Here is a 22,460-nt window from a genome sequence, read left to right as displayed (position 1 = left end):
ACAAATAAATTAATCAATTTGCTAAGTTTAAAAATGTTGTTAAATGTTTGCTCAATAATGTTATCACTGTAATTTGGAAATTACTTTGTTTGCAATAGCACTTAATAAAATACGGTATAAATTCAACATAAAATTATGATTATACTCTTATGAAATTCTAATATAACTAAAAGTATATCGAATTTGAAAACCTTTTCCGAAATTTTTAAAGGAAATATGCTATATGCTATGAATTTTATGGTAATAAAATCTTAAATTTAAAAAAAACGAGAACAAAATAGAGTTGACCGTATCAACTCTGTGACACCCGTACGAATTTTCTATCCTATGTGCGTGTAAAAATGCCATAGCTGACTAAGGGACAAACTATAACTCTAAGCAATTTCAACGATTTTTATCAAACTCATTGGCTCTACTAATATGTTCGTTCGTGTGAAGTTTCAATATCACAGCTTTTATAGTTTCTGATATATTGTCAAATAAATTTTGAAGATGTATGGAAGCTACCCGAACCAGTACTCCGATCATATCCAATTTAAATAGGATTCTGACATTTACTAAATAATATAATAAATCATTTGTGAAAATTTGGTGAATTTAGCTCAATTAATTTTTGAGTTATTGTTGGAACGAACGGACAGACAAAGCCAAATCGACTCAGAATTCGACGCTGATCAAAAACATACACTTGAGTCTATATATCAAAGTATTATTTCTTAGTGTTACAAACGGTAAGGCAAATTCAGTATACCCTTCGAACATACGTTCGTACGGATATAAAAATTTGAATAAATTTCTGATTATATTTGGGTATTTAACGAATACCCTTAAGAGACACAAAATGCCCTTTTAAAGGATATAATACAATAAGGTTAATTGAGCAGGATTAATTTCAGTTTACTCTATAAATCAACTTTTATTTATATTGTATAATTAAAAAGAAAAGTTAAGGATATTATAATATAGAAATGGCAAGAAATTATCTTTCACTGTTTTTCTATGTTAAGGACGAAAAACAAAAAAGAAAATAAAAATTTTTTGTTTTTTTTTTTTTTTGCTTCTTTGTTGAAAACAATAATTAATTTTATATTTTGAATAAATTTTTATGTTTAAATGCTGAAAAGAATGATTTTATAAGAGTGTGTACTTACTTAAAAGGATTAATTATTTAATTCCTTAAATAATTTTTTAATTTAATTATGGGCATTTTTACTGATAATGTTCCAAAACGAAAATTCATAGAAAAGTTAATTACCCATTATACATAAATTTACTTTCATTTATTCAAGAGTGTGAGGCCATTATAAAATATATTTATTGTTGATATAATAATAATGTTGACTGGTATGTTCCAATAATATTTTTCAGAATAATATTGTAAAAGTTCCCATTAAAATTTGATGCAGCTGCTGCTCAACATCGTATTATTTTTGATATATTCGTTTTGACTGTAAACAGAAAGTTGATTTCTTTAAAGAATCTTTTCTCATTCTGATCATTTTTTTTAAGTATTCTCATAATATTTAGTCAACACAATTTTTAAATTATTAACTTTAATAAACGAGAATTATAGCATTTCTTATCTTGAATTCTTAAGCTTTTGTAGATATCATATCATTAACCCTGGATTGCCAACCCATATCTGTAATCTTATTTTTCCAACCGTGAGTAAATTTTACTCACACACTATAAAATTGTCAAAAAACATGCTAGTTATTAATGCAGAATGAAAAGTTGTAGTCATTCTTGAAAAGTTGTAGTCCTTTACCGCCTTTCACATTTCCGATGTCCAACTTTTTGGTACTTTTTTTTTACGTTAGTACCAATTGTGGGTAAATTTTACTCACACAATAGTAGAGATCGCACTTTTTGGGTTTTTTTTTCTAGAAATGAATTTAATGCATTAATACCAGCTTTGAGTAAAATTTACTCACAAAACAATAAAAATTTTCTTATAATGCAAACGTTGAATAAAAATTACTCACAGACTGTGAGTATTTAATATTGTGCGCGAAAGATATTCACTTTAAAAGTTCTAAGTGAGTAAATTTTACTCATGGTTGGTAATCCAGGGTTGAAAATAAATTCTCTAGATAAGAAATTGTTTCCATTTTCTAATATTGTTGATTTTCAAAATATGGAAAATAAAAATGGAACAAACTCTTAAATTGAAAATTTTTTCCCATACTTTTACTTTAAGCTTTTCGTAAAATGTATTCTTATATAATAACCACTTATGAATTTTCCTTTTCATCTTAATAAATGAATCATTTTATTGAATCTAAGCTATGCATAAAGGATATTAAGTATTATTTGTTTATATGCTTTCAATTTTTACTATACATTGTTACTTGAATAAAAATCTATTAAGTGTATCACATTACTAAAAATTCTAATACATATGATGCATATACACATGAATACAATAAAATGAATATTCATTTTTTATGTACTCAAGTTGACATCAAAAATATCATCAAATAAATTCATTGAATTAACTTGATTATCTCATTAAGCTATTCATCATCAGGATAATCAGAGAATACCATGGCGACTATACAACGTATATACATACGTATGTACATGGATGTGTATATAATATACACGAATACATTGAATAATGAAATTACCAAAGAATAAATAAGTTAAGACCAAAATCAATATTAGTTTTATTCAATATGTTTTAAGGACAACAGCTTTTCTTCAAATTTCTCATGTCTTTTTTTCTTATTTGATTATTGTTTTTCCTTGTTCTTTTTTCCTCTTTTATTTTACGATTTGATTTAAAAGAATTTCGTTTGATCCGTTTGAAATAAAGAAAAATATTTATTAAAAACTTTTCTGCTGGGTGAAATAATTTAAATACAAATTTTTTTTTAGCTTATCAATTGTAAATAATTTTCGTAACCTTATAGCGGAATATACTAAGAATATGAAGATGAATGTATTCATCAAATTCTAAATACTGAAAAAATTTTAACTAAGTACATGATTAAAATTTTAACATGATTGTAGGGCTCTCACCCGCAGAAGAAATGATGTGCTGGGAAACTACGTACTCACATCGCCAAAGCTGCGATCCGCCCCACAGTTTTAGATGCCCGAATTCGTCAGGAGGATGAGTCTCGAGGAGTCGTTATGGGGCCGTGTTCAACACCTAGTAGGGGGCATAATAGGTCTTTATAATATAGCGATCGTGATACTCTTTTACTCTACTTGTACAATTTACGATCTACAAATTTGAATCACAATTAAATGTTTACTAATTACGGAAAACTTTCATAACAAACATGAAACAGTTTTTCCGAATATCTACATGATATTCCAAATAATCAGATTATTTTCCGAAACTATTAAAACTAATATAAAAATATATACACATTTTAATTAGACATATCAAATTTATCGGTGTGGAAAGAAGCATTAACATCCAGGAAAATAATAATAGTATATAAGTAATTAAATTGCTTCACAATTATTAATAACAGTCTTTGATTTTCATTAAAATTTTTTATTCTGAACAAAATATTTTTTTTTATTTTAATTAAAAATGCTATTATTTATTAAAAATGTGTTTAATATATTGTGCTTTTAAAAATAAAAATTTAAATTTAAAAAATATCATTAAGGAAAACACTAAATTATTTAACAATTTCACTTTATTACGAACTTTTATCACAATTTTTTTAGCATATATTTCACAAAATTGTAATTTTTACAACACTGTCTGTCTGCGCTAATATTTCATATACAAAACTAAAGTTTTTCAAGAAATTATATGCAGAGATAAAATGTAATGAAAATTACTGCACCGTTCCGGAATCACGAGCAATAATAAAATTCTGGAAATACAGGTTTCAGGTTTTTTCTTTAGAATGAGTTTTGAAATGGGAAATTTGGAAGGGTTTTGATAAAAATTATAAAATTTGAAAATTCGTACATCCAATTTTTCAAAACTACATTATAGGCTGTATGAAGCTTTTATAAAACTGTTAACGTAATAGTACTGATTTATTCAGAAAACGTTATATCATTATACTTTCGTTTCGTAGTCTCCTAAGCAGAGCCGGATGTATCAAATAAGCAAAATAAGCCCTTGCCGCAAAACCGGGGTCTTATTAAAAATTAAAAAAAAAAAAAAAATAAATTTTAAAAAATAAAAATTTTTTTCCATTTTTCTTCATTTCCAAAAATTTTTTTCTTTCTATTTACAACCAAGGAGAGAAGGGAGGCGGCCCACTTTTGAAAAACTGTCCAAGGCGCCATCCAAGTCTGAACCATGCCTGCTTCCAAAGCAATTTTTTATAGATCATCCTCCAAGTTTCTCAATTTAATTTCATCTTCAAATATAAAGATAAACTGAATAAAATTTTAAAAGTTAAATGTGCTCTCTTACTAACCTATCTTTTGAAATATACTAGCTACTACGTTGTTTTCATTATTTTTATTTTATGATTCGAAAATTTATAAATCTTTTAATAACACTATGTAGTATAACTATTAAAATAATAATTCCATTAATTTTTAATTTATAATTTTAATGAATAAGTATTGGTATCATAAAACGGACGCAAATAAAGTATTTTTTTTTAAATTTAAAATTAATTGAAATTGATATTTGAATTAATTTTATGATAAATTCCAAATATACTCGTACAATAATATTGTTAAACGGAAACTATATGATATTTCAAAAAATTTTACGCCTCAGCATCTTAACGTTAAGAGTTCGAGTTGTGATCTCAAGGTGAACACATCGTAAAGATTGTTTTCTGAATAAAAGTTAAAGTAAAAAAATATATTATATGCATAATATATATGTATATATACATATATACCTAACAATAATACTAAATATTTGAAAATTTAGAATTAAATAATTACTTAATAAAATTATTAATTATTAATTTATAATTTTTAAGCAAAATAAGTGCAAACAAAAACAATAAAAAGAAAAAAAATAAATAAAAACTTACATGAAAGAACATGTGAAAAAAATAAGAAAAACGTGCCATAGTAATGACATTGTTGTTACCATGCGAAATAAAAAAAAACAAAATTCTCAACAAGAGACAAAACTCTTAAAAGCTGAGATATTAAGATTAAATGCATTAGTTTCACAACTACAAAAACAATTGCAAAACAATAATATACCAAGCAGTTCAAAGAACTCAACATATTATGAGGAATGTGATAATATTTCTATAAAATCATATTCAACATTATTTGATGATGATATGTGCAGTGATGATCAAAATCATTATGATAAAAATAAAAGTAATAATAATAATAACACAAACAATCATGACCACATGCATAATAAAAAAATTGACAATTACATTGATAATCAAAATCAAAATTATAAGAATAATAATCATAATAATAATAATAACATCAATCATGCGCACATGAATAATGAAAAACAACAAAAAAAAATACCACCAATATATGTGTATGATAATCAAATTAATTTGATCACAAATCAAATTAAAAACAAAATATCAACTAATGATTTCAAAATAAGAAAAATTAATAAAAACAAATTTGTAATTTATAGTGAAAAATTAGAGCAATATAATAAAATCAAAACTGAACTAACAGAACTCAAAAAAGATTATTTCACTTTTACACCTATTGAAACTAAAAACAAAACATTAATCATAAGAGGACTAGATGCAGAAGATGAGCCATCTAAAATATTAGAAACATTGAACCACATTGGCATACCTGATGTTAAATTTGAAAGTGTTAAGCGTTTCGTTACAAAGCATTCGAAACAAAATCAATATAATACATCATTATTTATTGTTCAAATTTCACCATGCACAAAGATTAATGATGTAAGAAAAATAAGACATATAGAAAACAGAATAATTCAATGGGAAACACTAATAAAAAAATCTAAACTACCACAGTGTACAAAATGCCAGAGACTCGGACACGCAGCCGTAAATTGCAATCTTAAAATAAGGTGCGTAAAATGTGGAGCAAATCATGTACCAGAGAAATGTGAGATCCCAAAAAGGTCAGGAAATGAAAATGAAGCTAATAATACCAAACATAAATTAAAATGTGTTCTATGTAAAAAAGATGGACACCCAGCATCATACAGAGGTTGTGAAAAATATAAAGAGCTTGTTGCTAAAGCAAAAAACTCAAAAAGGAATTTGAATGTAAGTAAAATTCAAACAAATAATAATACATCTCAATTTGTGAAGCCAAATACAACATATGCAGCAATTACAAGAGTGGTGCAGAAGAATGAACTTGAAAATTCACGACAAACTGAACCTCCATGGACAGAATTGGTAAATGAAATTAAATCAATTAATAAAAGATTAAACATATTAGATAATAAAGTTTCAGAACAAAGTAAACAAATAGAAATCTTATTTAGTATTGTTAATGATAGAAATAAGTAGTATTAAAATAATTTCATTAAACATAAACTCTTTAATCTCTCACCAAAAAAGAATAGGATTAACATATTTTTTAGAAAAACATCAGCCTGATATTATGCTTTTAAATGAAACAAAATTGAACTATAGACATAAGCTACATTTCAAGGGTTATACTTTGATTCGGAATGATAGAAGGAATTCCAAGAGAGCTGGGGGAACTGCCATATTAATAAGAGAAGATATGAAACATAAAGAAATTAAAGGATCATTTTCTATGAATAATAGTATAGAAATATCGGCCGTTAATTTAAAAATTAATGCAAGTCAGAACTTATATATATTATCAGTATACTCAGCTAATAATGACAGAAATGAATTTAAAAAAGATTTACAAAAAATTTTTCATGAGTTAAAGTTAGGCAATAACAATAATTATTATGTTATAGCAGGAGACTTAAATGCTAAGCATCAAGATTGGGGAAACAGATACAATAATAGTAAGGGCAATATTTTGAAAAAATTCTTGTCTGAAAAAGATATCGAATATAAATGTAGGATGTATAATACTAAAGACCCAACATTTTCAAGAGCAAATTCGTTTCTAGATATTGCGTTAGTGGACACAAGACTGGGAATAATTACAAACGATTTTACGGAGAAATTAGAAACAATAGATTATGATAGTGATCATAAAGCAGTACTCATAGTCATAGAGAAAGAATATAATAGTAAATTCTACATCGAAAAATTATTGCATAAGTCTAGGCGAAACTATAATAACATTATCTGGGAAAAATTTTATAAAAAACTTAAATTGTTGAATTCAAACTTTATAATAGATAATAATAGAAGTCTAAATAATGAGGAAATAGAAAACTATTTAAATAAAATAGAAGAAATTATAAAAATGGCTATTGATTATAGTGTACCAAAAATTAAATTGAAAAGTTCATCCCTCAAATTTGAAAATAAATTAGTTAAAGAATTAATATCACGTAAAAATTTAATGATTAAAAAACTAAACTACTTAAGACGTACAAATATAACCAATAGAAACAATAATTTGATAAACCAATGTAAGTCACTAATAAAAAATTTACAGAAGTTGATAAAAGACAATATTAAAATCGAAATAAATAAATGTTGGACAAAAGAATTAGAATCTGTAAGACCATCTAGGAATATGTTTAATCAAATAAATAAATTATTTAGAAAAAAAGAAAATAGTCAAAACATAAACGATCTGAAAATTAAACAAGACCAAGAAAACCTACTAGAAGAAGCTGGTATTAAAAAAAATTCTTTGTATAAAGAAAACGGAAATTTTATAGTTACTAATAATCAAGAAAAAATGAATGTCTTAGCAAAATATTATGAAAAAGTACATCATGGAACTAGAAATAAAAATAACATAGCTCTTAATCGTCAAGTTAAAATAACTGAGAAGAAAATCAGGCAAAAATTGGAAAATAAAATCAATTCAAATGGTAGACACATCGAATTTAATAATAATAGGAAGGCTGATAGTGATAAACTAGACAATAAAATATTTACCACTTATAATGAAATAAAAAAAATTCTGAAGAATATAAATAATAAGAAATCTTATGGTATAGATGAAATACCTAATTTTATATTAAAAAAATTGCCAAAAGAAATTGTGATAAAGTATTGTATATTATTTAATAATATGATAAATAATAGTTACATAATTGAAAAGTGGAAAATATCAAAAGTCGTACCAATTAAAAAACCGGGAAAAGATCCACAAGATCCCCAAAGCTATAGACCTATAAATATGTTGCCAAATATTAGTAAAATATTCGAACAAGTAATTAAAATCAAATTAGATATAATCTTGGAAAAGGAAAATATCATACCAGAAAATCAATTTGGGTTTAGAACAAAGCACAGTACAACGCATGCAATTAACAAAATCACATCAGATATTTGCTGGAATCTAAATTCAAGAAAATGTGTAGGAGCATGTCTGATAGATCTTAAGACTGCATTTGATACATTGTGGATAGATGGTCTAATATATAAAATGACAAAATATAAATTCCCAGAAATAATAATACTCATAGTATATCAACTGATCACCAAAAAGAAGTTTGTGATAACAAGTAATAATGAAAACTCGGAAATGTTATATAATGTTACTTCTGGTCTACAACAAGGCACAGTGCTGGCTCCGATTTTATTTAATATCTTTATGTCAGATATATTTCGACATAAAGACTTTGAAATAAAAACAAATAGGGCAATAGCTTTCGCAGACGACATAGTGATTTACACAAGTGCCGACAAGTGTACTGAAGCACAAATAAAATTGCAAAATTTATACAATCACGTCGAAGAGTTTCTTTATGATTGGAATCTAATCATAAACGAGACAAAAAGCGAAACAATCCTGTTCAGACTAGGGCTAGAAAACTGTAATTATAACATTAAGAGATATTGGAGAAATTTTCAGATCAAAACTAAAAACAATGTAATAATCCCACACAAGAATGTAGTACGATATTTAGGTGTATACTTAACAAATAGATTAAATTACACGCAACACGTTGAAAATCAGTTAAAAAAAGCGAAATGTGCATTTTCAATGTGTAAAGGCTTATTTTATAATAAAAAAATAAGTTCGAAAGTCAAAATAATTGCTTATAAATCATTAATTAGACCTATAATAACATATGGTGCTCAAATTTGGTACAACATCAGCGCAGGAAATATGGAAAAAATTAGAAAAATGGAAAGATACATTTTGAGAGCTTGTCTTGGTAAAATTCGGGATCCGCAAACTGATTATAAACGTTATTACAGAACAAAATATATCTACGAAACAGCAAAAATTGAACGAATAGATCTGTTTATTATAAAAATAATCAAGAACCACTTTACAAAAACATGAGAAATACAAGAAAACTCGCAGATTTGCCATATATATTATCCTAATCAAGAATATTTTAAACTAGCAATGAAAAATGGTATGATTCCACCAGAAACATTCATATATCTAGATGAAAATAAATATATTCAAAATAACGAGGGATTACCAATAATTTATCATATTAATAGAAGAATTACAGACCAGCGAATATTGTATAGCCCTGGTAATATAGAAAATAATTTGTTAAAATACAACATAGACATAACAAATTTTGATGTAGTTTTTTTTGAAAAAAGTAATTTAATTGGATGGTGGAGAGATTAGGGATTATAATTTTTCCTTATAAATTCTTAGTTAATACAAAAATGAATTAGTTAAATTTTAGGTTAAAATTAGGTTTAGTTTTTAGATTAGGTTAGGTTTTTTTTTATAAAAATTAAATATAAATCAATGAATTTTTTTTCCAATTTTTAATTCAATAATAAATAAAAACGATAATACAAAAAAACAACAACATTTAGATATATGTAAACGATTCACATTAAAATGAAAAAAAAAGAAAATAAAATTGTATTAAGTCCTCGCTTCCATGAGGCAGTAATCAAAGATTAAAAGAATAAAATGTATATTTCATGGCTTTATATGATAATGTAACAAAAAATGAATAATAAAATAAAGCATTAAAAAAAAAAAAAAAAAAAAAAAAGCATCTTAACGTTAAAATGTTGAATTACCTTATATAGATTAATATTTTTTACTGTATTATTTTCTATACTGTGCAAGTTTTTGATTGGCCTCCTATTAGAGAAAGAAACTTTACAATTAGGTTCTCATATCAGAAATCTCGACCAGCATTCCAATACTAGTATTTATACTGTTCTTGAGAAATAACTTAACGTACGGTAACGTAATGTATTGATATACATACGAGTACATGTTATAAACTCTTTACTTTTTATTTTGTATAAAATAAAAAAAGAGGGTGAAATTGTCTTCAACAATACAATCGAAAATTCTAAAAAAAGTTTAATTTATAGCTGAAGCACCTTATATGAATAAATATTTTGTGGTAGCTATATCAACTTAACAATCTCCATTATTTTTAAAAATTTATATGGTTCAAGTTCAAAGTCATAAAACAATTCCAATTTCATAATTGAAACAAAAAAAAAACCCAATTTTGTTTTTGCTTCACTTTTTATGCTCTTCCACACTTTCAATTCACAAATCAGTTCTGATTTTTTTTTATTAATATTTTTAATCTGATAATGTCATAATATCCTTATTTTTTACTTTTGTTTATGATGACCTTCATGAACAAAATCAAATACAACTTTCCTAAAAACTTTCAATTTTTAAAAATATTTCACTTGTTATTTTCCATTTTTTTCCCCATGTTCTTTTTCCCATTCATTTTTTGTTAAAATCCCAAAACACTTTCCATTTTATCACAATAAAAAAAACAACAACCTACCGAAAAGGAGTAGATAATTTTCTGATATCATATCAGAAATTAGTTTTGCAAAAAAAAAATTTCAAATATGTATGGGTAAACATTGTATATCAGATATATTATTTAGACCTCAACACAAAACATACTAAAAAAGAATAAAATATTTTATAAGAGTGTGTACATGGACAAAAAGTTACAAAAATCAAAATGTGTAACTTCATATTGTATAAAACAAATAAGTATATAACAATAATAATATAAAAGTTTAAAAAAAAAAAAACTTACCTAATGGATCCACACGGAATATTATTTCACCCGATATAACATGAAATTTTGGGGTTAACATTAAAATTATTGTGATAATCCAAAAGTTGGTTAAAAAGTTTTTATGGCGATTTTTTTTATATTGAAATTTGTTACGTTGAATTCGTTGTAATAATTGTGGTATATTATTATTATTCTGTTCTTCCTGATTTTCTTCCTTATTTTGTTCTACTTGATTTTCATTGAATTCTTTATATTGTTGCTCATTATAGTGTAGCTGATGATTTTCATATATATTTTGTTGTCGTTTTTGTAATTGTTGCTGTTCTTTATGCTCTTCTTGATTTAGTTTTTGTGGCAAATTAACCGAAATAATTTTAAACTTTAACGACATTTTATTATCTAAAAAGTAAAAAAAGAATCACCACTCGAATATTTTATAAATGTGGTGTAATTTGGTAATAATTTTCTCCTTATTTTTAACTTTAATATTTTTTTTTTCACTTTTGTCCAAAAGATGATGATAATTATTAGTATTGTTGTTGTTAGAACAATGATAAGAGTTTACACAATAATGTCCTTATCTCTCTTTAATAAAATTTAACATAAGTAATTTTATATACACACATTTATATGCGCATGCATTTGTGTTGGTAAATGTTGTGAATATAGGAAAAAGTTTACTTAAAAATTGTTGTGAAAATAAAAACCGGAGAAAATAAAATATTTTTTTTAATTTTCATTAAACTAATAATGCACGAATTAAAAGAGAAAAAATTTATTTTTTTCTTATTTTTAATTTATTTTATCCTTTTTCTAATTTTAGAAATTTTATGTTTGGAAAATATATGAAAAGAAAATGAAAAGAATGTTAAATAAACTAAGTAAATAACAGTAAAGAAAAAAAAACGAAAAGTTTATTTTAAAAAAGGTAGATTATTTTTTTTTTCTCTGTGAAAATTACAAAATTTTCATTATCATATTCGTCCTTTTCTTATTTTCCATTATACAAAAATCTCTAGTATCTTTTTTTTTTCTAAGTTGTCCCACTTTTTCTTTCTTTTATTTTATATTTTATATATTATATTTACTTTTTCTACACCGAAAAAAAAGGACACTCATTAATTCTTTCCTTATTTTGTTCGTATCCTGTTTCCTCCTCAAATAAATCCCAACACTATTTTAAATTTAATTGTAATAACAAAAATACACATATGTGTATGTACATACATTTATATATTATTATCCTTAATTAGGTCCTTGTAGAATAAATATATTTCACTTTTAACTATTATATAGTTATTTCCGTTGTAACTGTTATACAAACAGTTGTATAATTATATTTATATTCAAACTAGAGGATAAAAATAAAAAATTCTAATAAAATTTCAAGATATTTTTCCCTTTTTTTTGATAATTTAAATAATAATAAAAATAAATAAAAAAAGGAAAAATTTATATGATTCTCGTGTCCACTTTAGAAAATTTAATAAAATAAATTAAATAATATTAACATTATTTTCCATTATAGTGTTATTTTCATTTTAATGTATTCAAAATATAAACCACTCCTGTATATACCAATTTTATAATTTATTTTATTGTTTTTATAAAATATAAAACACTGAATGATTCTTATTTTGATTTCATTATTATTCTACTGTATATAGAATCTTTAAACTGTTATATAACTGAAATAATATATTAAATATATTAGATATATTAAATATTGCATTAAATATATCGTAAACAGAATCAATTTTTGTTATATTCAAAATATTGGCACCTACTTATTTAAAATTCTAATTTTCATTAGTAAGTATAGAGATTCATTTGATTTCTATATTTTGACGAGAAGAAAATATATTTAATTCCAAAAATTCGATAATAAGAATAAATTATTTAACTTTGAGTATAATTTGCTTTTAACCTGACCATTGGTGCAGTGGTTATGGCACCGGCCCTTTAACCGAAGGATCTCGGCTTCAAACCCCGGTCAGGTCACTATAAAAATTATATTCAATATTATATAACATTAATATGCAATACTAAAGGCTAAGAAAAATAAACAGTAAATATTAACAAACTGAAATATTTAATATAAATAAAAACTACGGTTGGCTAGTCACCTACCTAGCTAACTCTCTATGACTATAGAAACTAGGTCATGATAGATATCATGCACTAGCCCCTATACTCCTCCTAGGAGTGAAGGAAAAAAAAATAACTTACTTTTAATTGTATAACAGTTTTATAGGGTAATCAAAAATTTTTAAGTTGTACTAAAAAATTAAGAGGTAATATAAATAATATTAAAGTGCTAAAAATTCTTCTTCAGTTGAAAATAATGAAAAATATTCAATATAAGTCGAGTAGCTAGGTATTTGAAATTCTAAATTATTTTAGATCCTTTCCTATTATTATTTCCTATTATCCTGTTCACACAGCAACGAATAACATGTTGTACATGGTGTTTAACTACACAATTTTATATTGAAAAAATAAAAAACATGGTTTTCTATTGTGAATGATTTTATTTTTGGTATCTTTTCCAAAAATCAAAGCGAATTTAAATCAATAATAATTTTTAATAAATTGACATCCAAAAATTACTTCAAAATACAAAAATTATTTTTCAAAATTTTTAAATAAACAAAATGTTAACCAAGACAAGTTAACTGTTAAAAGAAAACAGCTTATTTGCAGTGTTGTATTAACACTATTTTCTGTAACATGTTATAGGAATAGGCTATAATTATACCGTAATTTTTTTTAATAAAATATTTTTACAAGATCAGAAATTACATCCGAATCCGAATTACATATTATTTGAAATCATACTACTATAATTTCTTATATACATATATTAAAATAAATTATTCAAATATAAAATATTTTAAAATAAGTAGCAACATAAAATTAACGAACTGACGGACATTCTGATTATGTAGAGTAAAGCTTAAATTTTTTCATGTCTTATTGATAATTATGTATTTTTCAAAATCTGCTTAAAATTATGTTTTACTATTAAAAAACATTATGAACAAATTAAGAAATGTAATTAAAATTTAATATAATTTCAAAATTGATCCTGTTTATAAACTGTATTATACATTATGCATTACAATCAGACAAACACAAATATACATAATATAATGTCGACCAATACAAATAGAATTTAAAAATATTCTAATAATAATTTGATTCAATATAAAATAAATAAGTATATATGTATGTATTTAAATTTATTCTCATTTCATTTAAAGAACTTTTTTTTCGTTCCTCTTCATTTATTTATGAATATTGTTTCTTATTGTTAGAAATGAATAAAAAAAATTTTTTTGAACAACAAATATGAAAATTTCCGTAAAAAATAATTTTTATTTTATATTATATCGCACATTTGCGAGAACAATGACATTACTCAAAATGCAGAGTGGCCAACTTGCTTTTATTACTGTTATACTTTAATATAATATAAAGCTTTTCTGTAGCAAAATAATCCAGAAAATTTGTTCATATACTTGCGGAACATTTCTATACCAACTTGTTTTAGCCTTCGATAGTATAATAATTTACACTCGGCTATAAATACTTTAAATTTCGGAAGTCGAAGTCATATTTTTGAGTTGTGTTTTTATTCTTTCCAATGTGCGATATGTAGGTATACATGCTCTTAATATAGTGTACATGTGTGTTGTTTCATACATTTATACATTTGTATTTCATTGCACTCGAATAAATTTATTTATTATTTTCTTTTTTATTATTTTTATTTAAACAATTTTATTTCCTTTATCTTTTCTCATATTGTTATTATTTTTCCTTGTTACTTGAACATCCTTTAAACAATAAGTCTTTTGAATAATAAAATTATTAAAAGAAAATATTTTTATATTTCAATAACAATTAAAAATGATAAAATGAAATAAAAAAATTTTTTTAATACTCGTATTATTTTTAAAGAAAATCTTTCATTAAATATTTTAAATATTTATATCATCACTTTTATATCTTTAAAAGCAATAATAATGAAAAATATAAAATTTCTTTTATCAACGCACGTAAAACCAAAATGGTAACACTTTTTTTTGTTTTATGGGCAATTACAATATTTGAAATTTATTTTCTTAATAATTTAGTTTCATAAAAATTAATTACATATTAAAAAAAAACTCTTTTTATTCTCTTATAAATTTTTTTTATGATTAAAAATTTCTACTCACGTAAAATGACAAGTGTATAATATTCTCAATTCTCATATAATTTTATAAACGTTTTACCTACCTAGTAATATTTTGTGTCACTTCATTCAGATATAGAGTTATAGAAGGAGCCAGATATGGAGTTGATCCTGCCAATCCATACCAATACAAATAAATTTTGAAGTTGTCTAACAGCTGATGATATCTTAACAAATTTGGTTGAACAACTCAAAATATTAACCATGTTACCATTTTTATTTATACAAAATTTTAGTACCCTAAGTAACTTCCAAATTATGGCCAAATAAATATTGAATTGGCATAGCAGCTACCAGAAGGAGTCAAGAAATTTCAACAATTTTTATTTCATATAACAGCCCTAAAAATATATTTGCTCTGTATTATAGCTTCAATAATTTCTTAGATAAAGTCGTCAAAATAAAGCACTATCCCGATTACATCCAAATTAATTATTTTCGAAGCGAAATTTAATAATTTACAAGGGTTATTATAGAGATTTGTATAACAGAAATTTTTGTACTTACAATTCAAAACAAAATAAATAATTCGTAACCAATGTATACGAAAATGTAAAAACGCAGATGAATTTGTTAACGTATTGTGAATTTTGAGTTCTGGCTTTTCTCTTTCAATAATAGTATTAAAGCTATTTGAGATTTACAGAAATCTCTGTTTTACTAACAAAACTTATTGAGATTTTGGGCATTTACTATATCTATAGAGATTCCATGGAATATATGAAAAGAAAATTTAATAAACATGACGTTCTTATGTTCACCTTAAAATTTAGAAAAAAAACTTTCATATATTCAATTCAGAGTTATTCACCACTTGAACGTATAAATCAAATAATTTAATCTTATAAATCACATAATACTTTATTAATTTTGTTAAATCTAATTTGTACCCATTGTGAAATTTTTATATAACTTTTATAATAAATTTAAAATGTTATATTCGAATTCGCCTGGTAATTAAAATTTGAGCAATAAAAAAAAAAAATTCTTTGAATTTTTCATCACATCGCAATATTTTTTATTGATTATTCAGTAATTTTTTTATGTGAAATAATTTTTTCATAAATTAAAATTTAAATACACACATATACTTAGAGTAGCTATGTACATACAATGAATTTGTAAATATTTAGCTAAAATTACCACATTTATATTTAATAATTCAATATTGTATGTACATAAGTAATAATTCTCGTCACGTTTACATCCTTTTTAATTATATTAAGTATTACATATTTACCAAAATTTAATTATATTTATTCATTTATTTTTTTTTCTAATAAAAAAATATAAAATTAATTAAATGATAATTAAAAAAAAAATTTTTTGTTTTGCAACCATAATGAATTTAACAAATTAAAAATCATAAAAAAAAATATTTCGACATTACAAACAGAAATTTTATAATGTTTGTAATTAAAACCGGCAAGGTTAGAATGGTTTTCTTTGAATTGGTTTTTTAGTAAAAAAAAGGTATGAAATGAAAAATTAATGTAAGTAAAATATGTAAAATATGTACGTTTACGTAATAGGTAAATTCCGCAGAAAAAAAATTTTAAACCTTGATAATATTTTTAAATTATTTTTAATTATTAGTTGTTTTAGAAGAATTTGGCATATAAAATTCCGTAAAACAAAAGTTTAACAAATATTTGCAAAAAATTGGAATAGAATTTAAGAATAAATAGTATGCGCGGCTAAAGCTTTGTGAGAAAATTAAAAACAAAGCTAACCAAATATCATTTAAAAATTGAAATATGTATGTACCTTCCAAGAATTAATTTAAGTTTAATTAAAAGATACGCAATACCCCTTCGAAAAATTTGAAGTTCTTAAATTTTAAATTTAAAAAAAATAAAGTTGGGCCAAATCAATGATTTGTAAAGTACCACTTTCTCCCTTCAAAATGTGAAGATATTGCTATTAAAAACAATTTACTATATTATTAAAACTACTTTCATTCATATAACAAAAAATTAAAAAAAAAATTGCATACCTTTAGGATGAGCATTAAATGCATTCTTTGAAATAAAGCAAAAATATATTTAAAGAGGGCATGATGCTTAAGGGTTAATTGTGTGAGTTAAGAAAAACGATAATTATATTTTTTAATGGCATGGAAATTACCGTTAGCATCCTGTATTTATAGAAATTTACAAAAATGTGCGGTTTCTGAATTATAAGATGCCAAACATTTAAATCTTAGAAATTTCAAGAGGTGAGGTGGTGGTGGTGGTGGAAAAAAAATTTCTTCCAACGAAAAGCGGTATCAAAAATTTGGAAAAAAAAGATTGTAGTTAATGGTAAATTTTAACGGCCTTTTTATTTTTCTAAATTTTAAATATAAATTTAAATATGCTGCTTTTGCTGAACGCAAATTAAAAAGTTACTCAAGCAGTAATTTCTGACAACTTTCGTAAATCATTCTAAAAAATATTTGAACTTACTGCGAGTAAAATGACGATTGGAAAAATACACACTGCCACATAAGTTCTGTATCAACATTGAGCATTAGACTTCTAGTTCTTGTAATGCTGAACATTAAGAACTAGATTGGAAAAATACAAATTAAATGATAAATTTCAAAGTCAAGTTTTGATAATTAAAAAAAAAATAATTTAAATAATTTAAATAGTTTTATCTACTTATTACATTTTTCAAGCCTTTCCAAAAATAATAGACTAAATTTATTAAAAGAGGAACTAAAAACTAAATCTCTTTTTGTTCATTTTTGTATTATTTAATTAAAATTTGTTATTTAGGTCATCGAAATTAGATAATTCTGTAATAAACTCAAATACATGTATTAATAAGAATTAAAATATTGTGTGTATACATAAATATTTAAAATTTTAATGTTGTAATAATATTATACCTATGTATGTATAATATATGTAAGGCTTTCTCATAAAATATATGGCATAGCATTATTATGGCACCAGTACCACACCATTTAACTTACTACTGTAATGTACTGGTGGTAATATACATTTAATATAATTACGATTATACCATTGGTGTGGCTTATACCTTATGTGTGCATGATATAATTGTTATAAATAGCTGCACCGTAATAGATAATGCTTAATATTTTTTAAGATTTAAATTCCGATTATTGATTTTTTGTTTTATATACGCATAATACCAATATTTGGATAACATTGTTCAAAAACGGTGGGCAAACTACGTATTCATAATTATTATTGTAAAAAGGCTAAATTTTTTTAATGCTCTTACATTTGTGCCTATCATCATAATATCGAAATTTTCAGATATTTTCTAAACCGTTATATAATTCGCTACTGTAGTTCCTTTTGTTTAGTATGCATAAAGAGATTATTTGGTTAAGTTTTTTGAACAAAACATAATTAATTTTCATTTATGAATCGCGAAAATCTCTATTTTTATTTAAATATGTGCATTTACATTATATAATATTATACATGAATAATATATTATGTATAATGATATTCATATTACTCGTATGTTATAAAATTTTAATATTGTATACTTACCTACTTTTATAATTTATTATGTACTACTTATACAAAATATTCAGAAAATTTTCATAATACAAATAATTTTATCGAAAATTTAAAATAATTTATGTTACAGCAAATTTATTATAAAATTATTATAATTAAATTTTTTGAATATATGTATAACAGTTTTACCTATAATACAATGTATATAATATATAGGAAAATGTAAATATGTGGAATTTTCATACCGATAAATGAATAAAATGCTTGCGTATTGAGGATAAATTAAGTTTTACATATATACGATATCTGTACAAAAGGGGCCATATTTACCGATATTAATATGTTATGTACATACATATATATAGGAAATTATTAGTGGTTTATAATTTTTAAAAAATTTTAATACCTGATATTGATGGTGGTCTTTATATCTAGTTAAATATTTTTTATTTTTTAAATCTCACTATAAAATTTCTAATAATTTCAAAAATAATATAAAAAATTTGTATAATACTTATGGCTATATCATATACAAATTTACGCGATTAGTAAAATGCCAGCGTTGCAAATTATCCATAAATTAATTTATACGCCTAACTAGTATTTTATAATTTTTATTAATTTTGTATTTGACAACAGGATTCATTTTAATTTAAATTTATCTATTTAATATTTTTATGAAATAAATTACTTTTCTAAATTGCGGTTATTGTTATAAACAGACATTAGTTGTAGGAGAGCATATACACACCAACCATATTCACATAGTCAGTGAAATAAAAGGGCAAAATCCTCTTTAAAAATAATTTTTTTAAATTCATATGAATAAAAAAAGGAATTTTTAAATCTAATGCATAAATCATATTTTTTATAAGCTTTATCATTTTTACATAGCTCTAGAGTGAATATATTCCATTTTTCAACTTGTAATGTTATTATGAGAGCTCTATTGGTTTCTGCATGAAGCATTCGAAGAATTTGCCTGTAAAGAGTTTTCAATAAATTATTTTTACAACAGCTTTATTTGAATGTGGATTTAAGGGAACTTAACGTGAAAAGTAAATTTTAACAATTATACCAGAGATTTCTATGGTAGGCTTGTCACCTACCTAGTATGCTAAATGAAGTAAGAAATTGGTTCATAGCTATCTACAATTTATTCATGTTCATAGAACGAAGTAGAATAAAAAATAATATATCAGAGGTTTTCTCCCATATCCCATTTCTTCTAACTTCCAGTCAAGCTCAAATTAATTAAATTATTGCAATTAATTAAGATCAACTGCATTCCTGCCATATCTTTGGTAAAATGGCAGAAATTTTCAAAAATTCTTTGATTTTCTAACATAACGTATCAGATTTAATACTTTAAATTTTAATTTCAACGTTCTCAACTATAACCTTAATACGTTTTCAATAGTTGCTACTAATCAATCGCAAATATTTTAATTTAAAAGTTATTACAGGATAATCAATCCGTAAATAAATCCGTTTTATTTAATTTCATCCATTCTTTAAATTATATTAAATTTCTATAATTATTTTCCAATTAAAATTAAATGATTAAAATAAAATTTTAGTAAATTGTTTTTTTTGAGTTTAATGTAAACCATTTAATGAAACATACTTAATTTTAAAATAATTAAATTATAATTGAAATTATTTTCACTTAAAGCAGATATAGTATAACGCAATGGATATGTAGTGTATACCAGTACATATTGCTTACACTGAAAATTATTATTTGTACGATAATCCTAATACTTAATATTATAAAAATATACTGATTTATACACAATATACTGCATTGATGTTATTAACGCAATATTATTGAATTTCACTGATAGTTATTAAACTATTTTTCGATAAGGCATTAATGATTTATTGCTATAATGAGTTTTTCATAATAAACTGTTATATTGAATTTAGAATATTTCACTTTTATTGGTTTCTTGCAATAGAAGTAAAAGCAGTATATATTGCTTTAAATTTATAGTTTTTATGTCTTGATTTTTCTGTTTCCGTAGTACGTTTTAATTAAAAATTTTAATTAAAAATATAAGACATGGACAAAGGAATTCCTCCCCCACAACCACCGTAGCCAGTCACTGCTTATTGTAGCCCTCACATATCTTATCCGAACTAGGCCGGTCGCAAGCAAAAAACCGGAAATATCTCTCAGAGGGTTCAACGTAAACTCCTCCACATTGAGAAATTTCTCAAAAATTAAATATTTGAGTAGAAACTATAAGTAAGACACTTTTTAATTAAGTAGAGTGAATATTTTTACAAATTTTAACTAATGTTGTAAGATTGTGAGAAATTCCCATTTAGAGAGAATTTTGAACCCTTGAAGGGAAAAAGGCAAAAAATTATGGGAAATTCTATTGGAATCTTTAATTTACTTATTTTAATTTCTCTCGACTGGCAAGTAATAGAAAACCTTAGGATATTACCTTTTTTTGTAATTCTTATTTCGAATTGAAATTATGAGAAAAAATATATGTAAGTAACTAAGTACTGATTTTAACCATAAATTCGAAGCACAATAATATATATATATATATATTATATGTATTCCTACGCGTATTTTGAGAAATGTGTGACCATATCTAGAAGATTTTCAAATTATTACAGCAATCTTTATAAAATCAAACATCAGCAGTTTGTATAATTCGGATAAAGTCACTTAAAAAACCATTATACGAAAATACAAACTGTCCATTTTACATCAGAAAACGATTTATTATACACGTATTAAGAAAATATTCAAATGTTTTAAAATATGTGAGAGATTGAATAACTATTATTTCCTTTATTTAAATAATCATTAATTCTTACATTTTATGATTTAATTAATTTGTTGGACATATCTGACATGTTAATTTATTCTATAATTTAAAATGTATTAGACATGTAATAAATTAATAAATACTGCACATACATACATATGTAAAATGTGAGTGTATATGTACATAGATTATGCTAAAATCACAACTAAAAATAAAATATCTGCAATATAAAAAATTAAAACTTTAAGATAATTTTATTCAAATTATATTACTCTAAGGGGATTAATTAAATTTTTTTTTTTTGCTAGCATATTATATAATATTGCATATACCTAGGTATATGTACAAAATCTACATATTCTTATATACACGCGTAAGTACTATATGTAAGAATACGTATTTATATTCGGATTATGTTGGTGTATTTAAATTATTATAATTCTCACAATTGTTTTAATTATAAAAGAAAGGTATATATGTATGTACTTAAACTTATATTTAAATAAATATTATATGTACATGTATATGCATACCTATGTAAATAAATATTTTGTATAATAGAACAATTTTTCTTAACATTTTCATCTTTATTTCGCGCATTTTAATCCCTTTTTAATTTTACCTAGCTCTATATAGAAGCTATATTTTCACATAGGCACATATATATTGTATAATAATTATTATAGAAATATTAGTATGAATGTCAGTGAATTATATGTCAATGTTAAACTTTTTTTATTAAATGGAACTCTTTCGAATTTTTCTTTTAAAATATGTGCCAAAACAATTAAATATAAAAACAGCGGAAACTCTTTCTTTTCTATGTGCCTATATATTAATTCTTTTGTATATATGTAGGTACATAAGTATGTACATAAGCACGACCGAGACACGAAAAATAATATGGGAGAGAAAAGAAATTTTTTTTT

The 22,460-nt window shown here is 23.9% G+C and overlaps 1 protein-coding gene across 1 annotated transcript in view; it reads right to left on the bottom strand.

The window, feature by feature from the left end:
• The window catches only part of LOC129614071 (probable serine/threonine-protein kinase pats1), a 100,562-nt gene extending 89,118 nt beyond the window's left edge, over window positions 1-11,444 (bottom strand). The window contains exon 1 of the mRNA XM_055528459.1: window positions 11,033-11,444. Coding sequence (XP_055384434.1) covers window positions 11,033-11,405 — 373 coding nt within the window. The 5' untranslated portion in view covers window positions 11,406-11,444. The remainder of the gene's footprint in view (window positions 1-11,032) is intronic.
• Between the last annotated feature and the right edge of the window lie 11,016 nt (window positions 11,445-22,460).

The sequence above is a fragment of the Condylostylus longicornis genome, unplaced genomic scaffold (genome assembly GCF_029603195.1).
Source record: "Condylostylus longicornis isolate FDR11 unplaced genomic scaffold, ASM2960319v2 ptg000100l, whole genome shotgun sequence".
Lineage (NCBI taxonomy): Eukaryota > Metazoa > Arthropoda > Insecta > Diptera > Dolichopodidae > Condylostylus > Condylostylus longicornis.
Note: the sequence above shows the minus strand (reverse complement) of the source record. Positions and strands in the feature narration are given on the sequence as shown.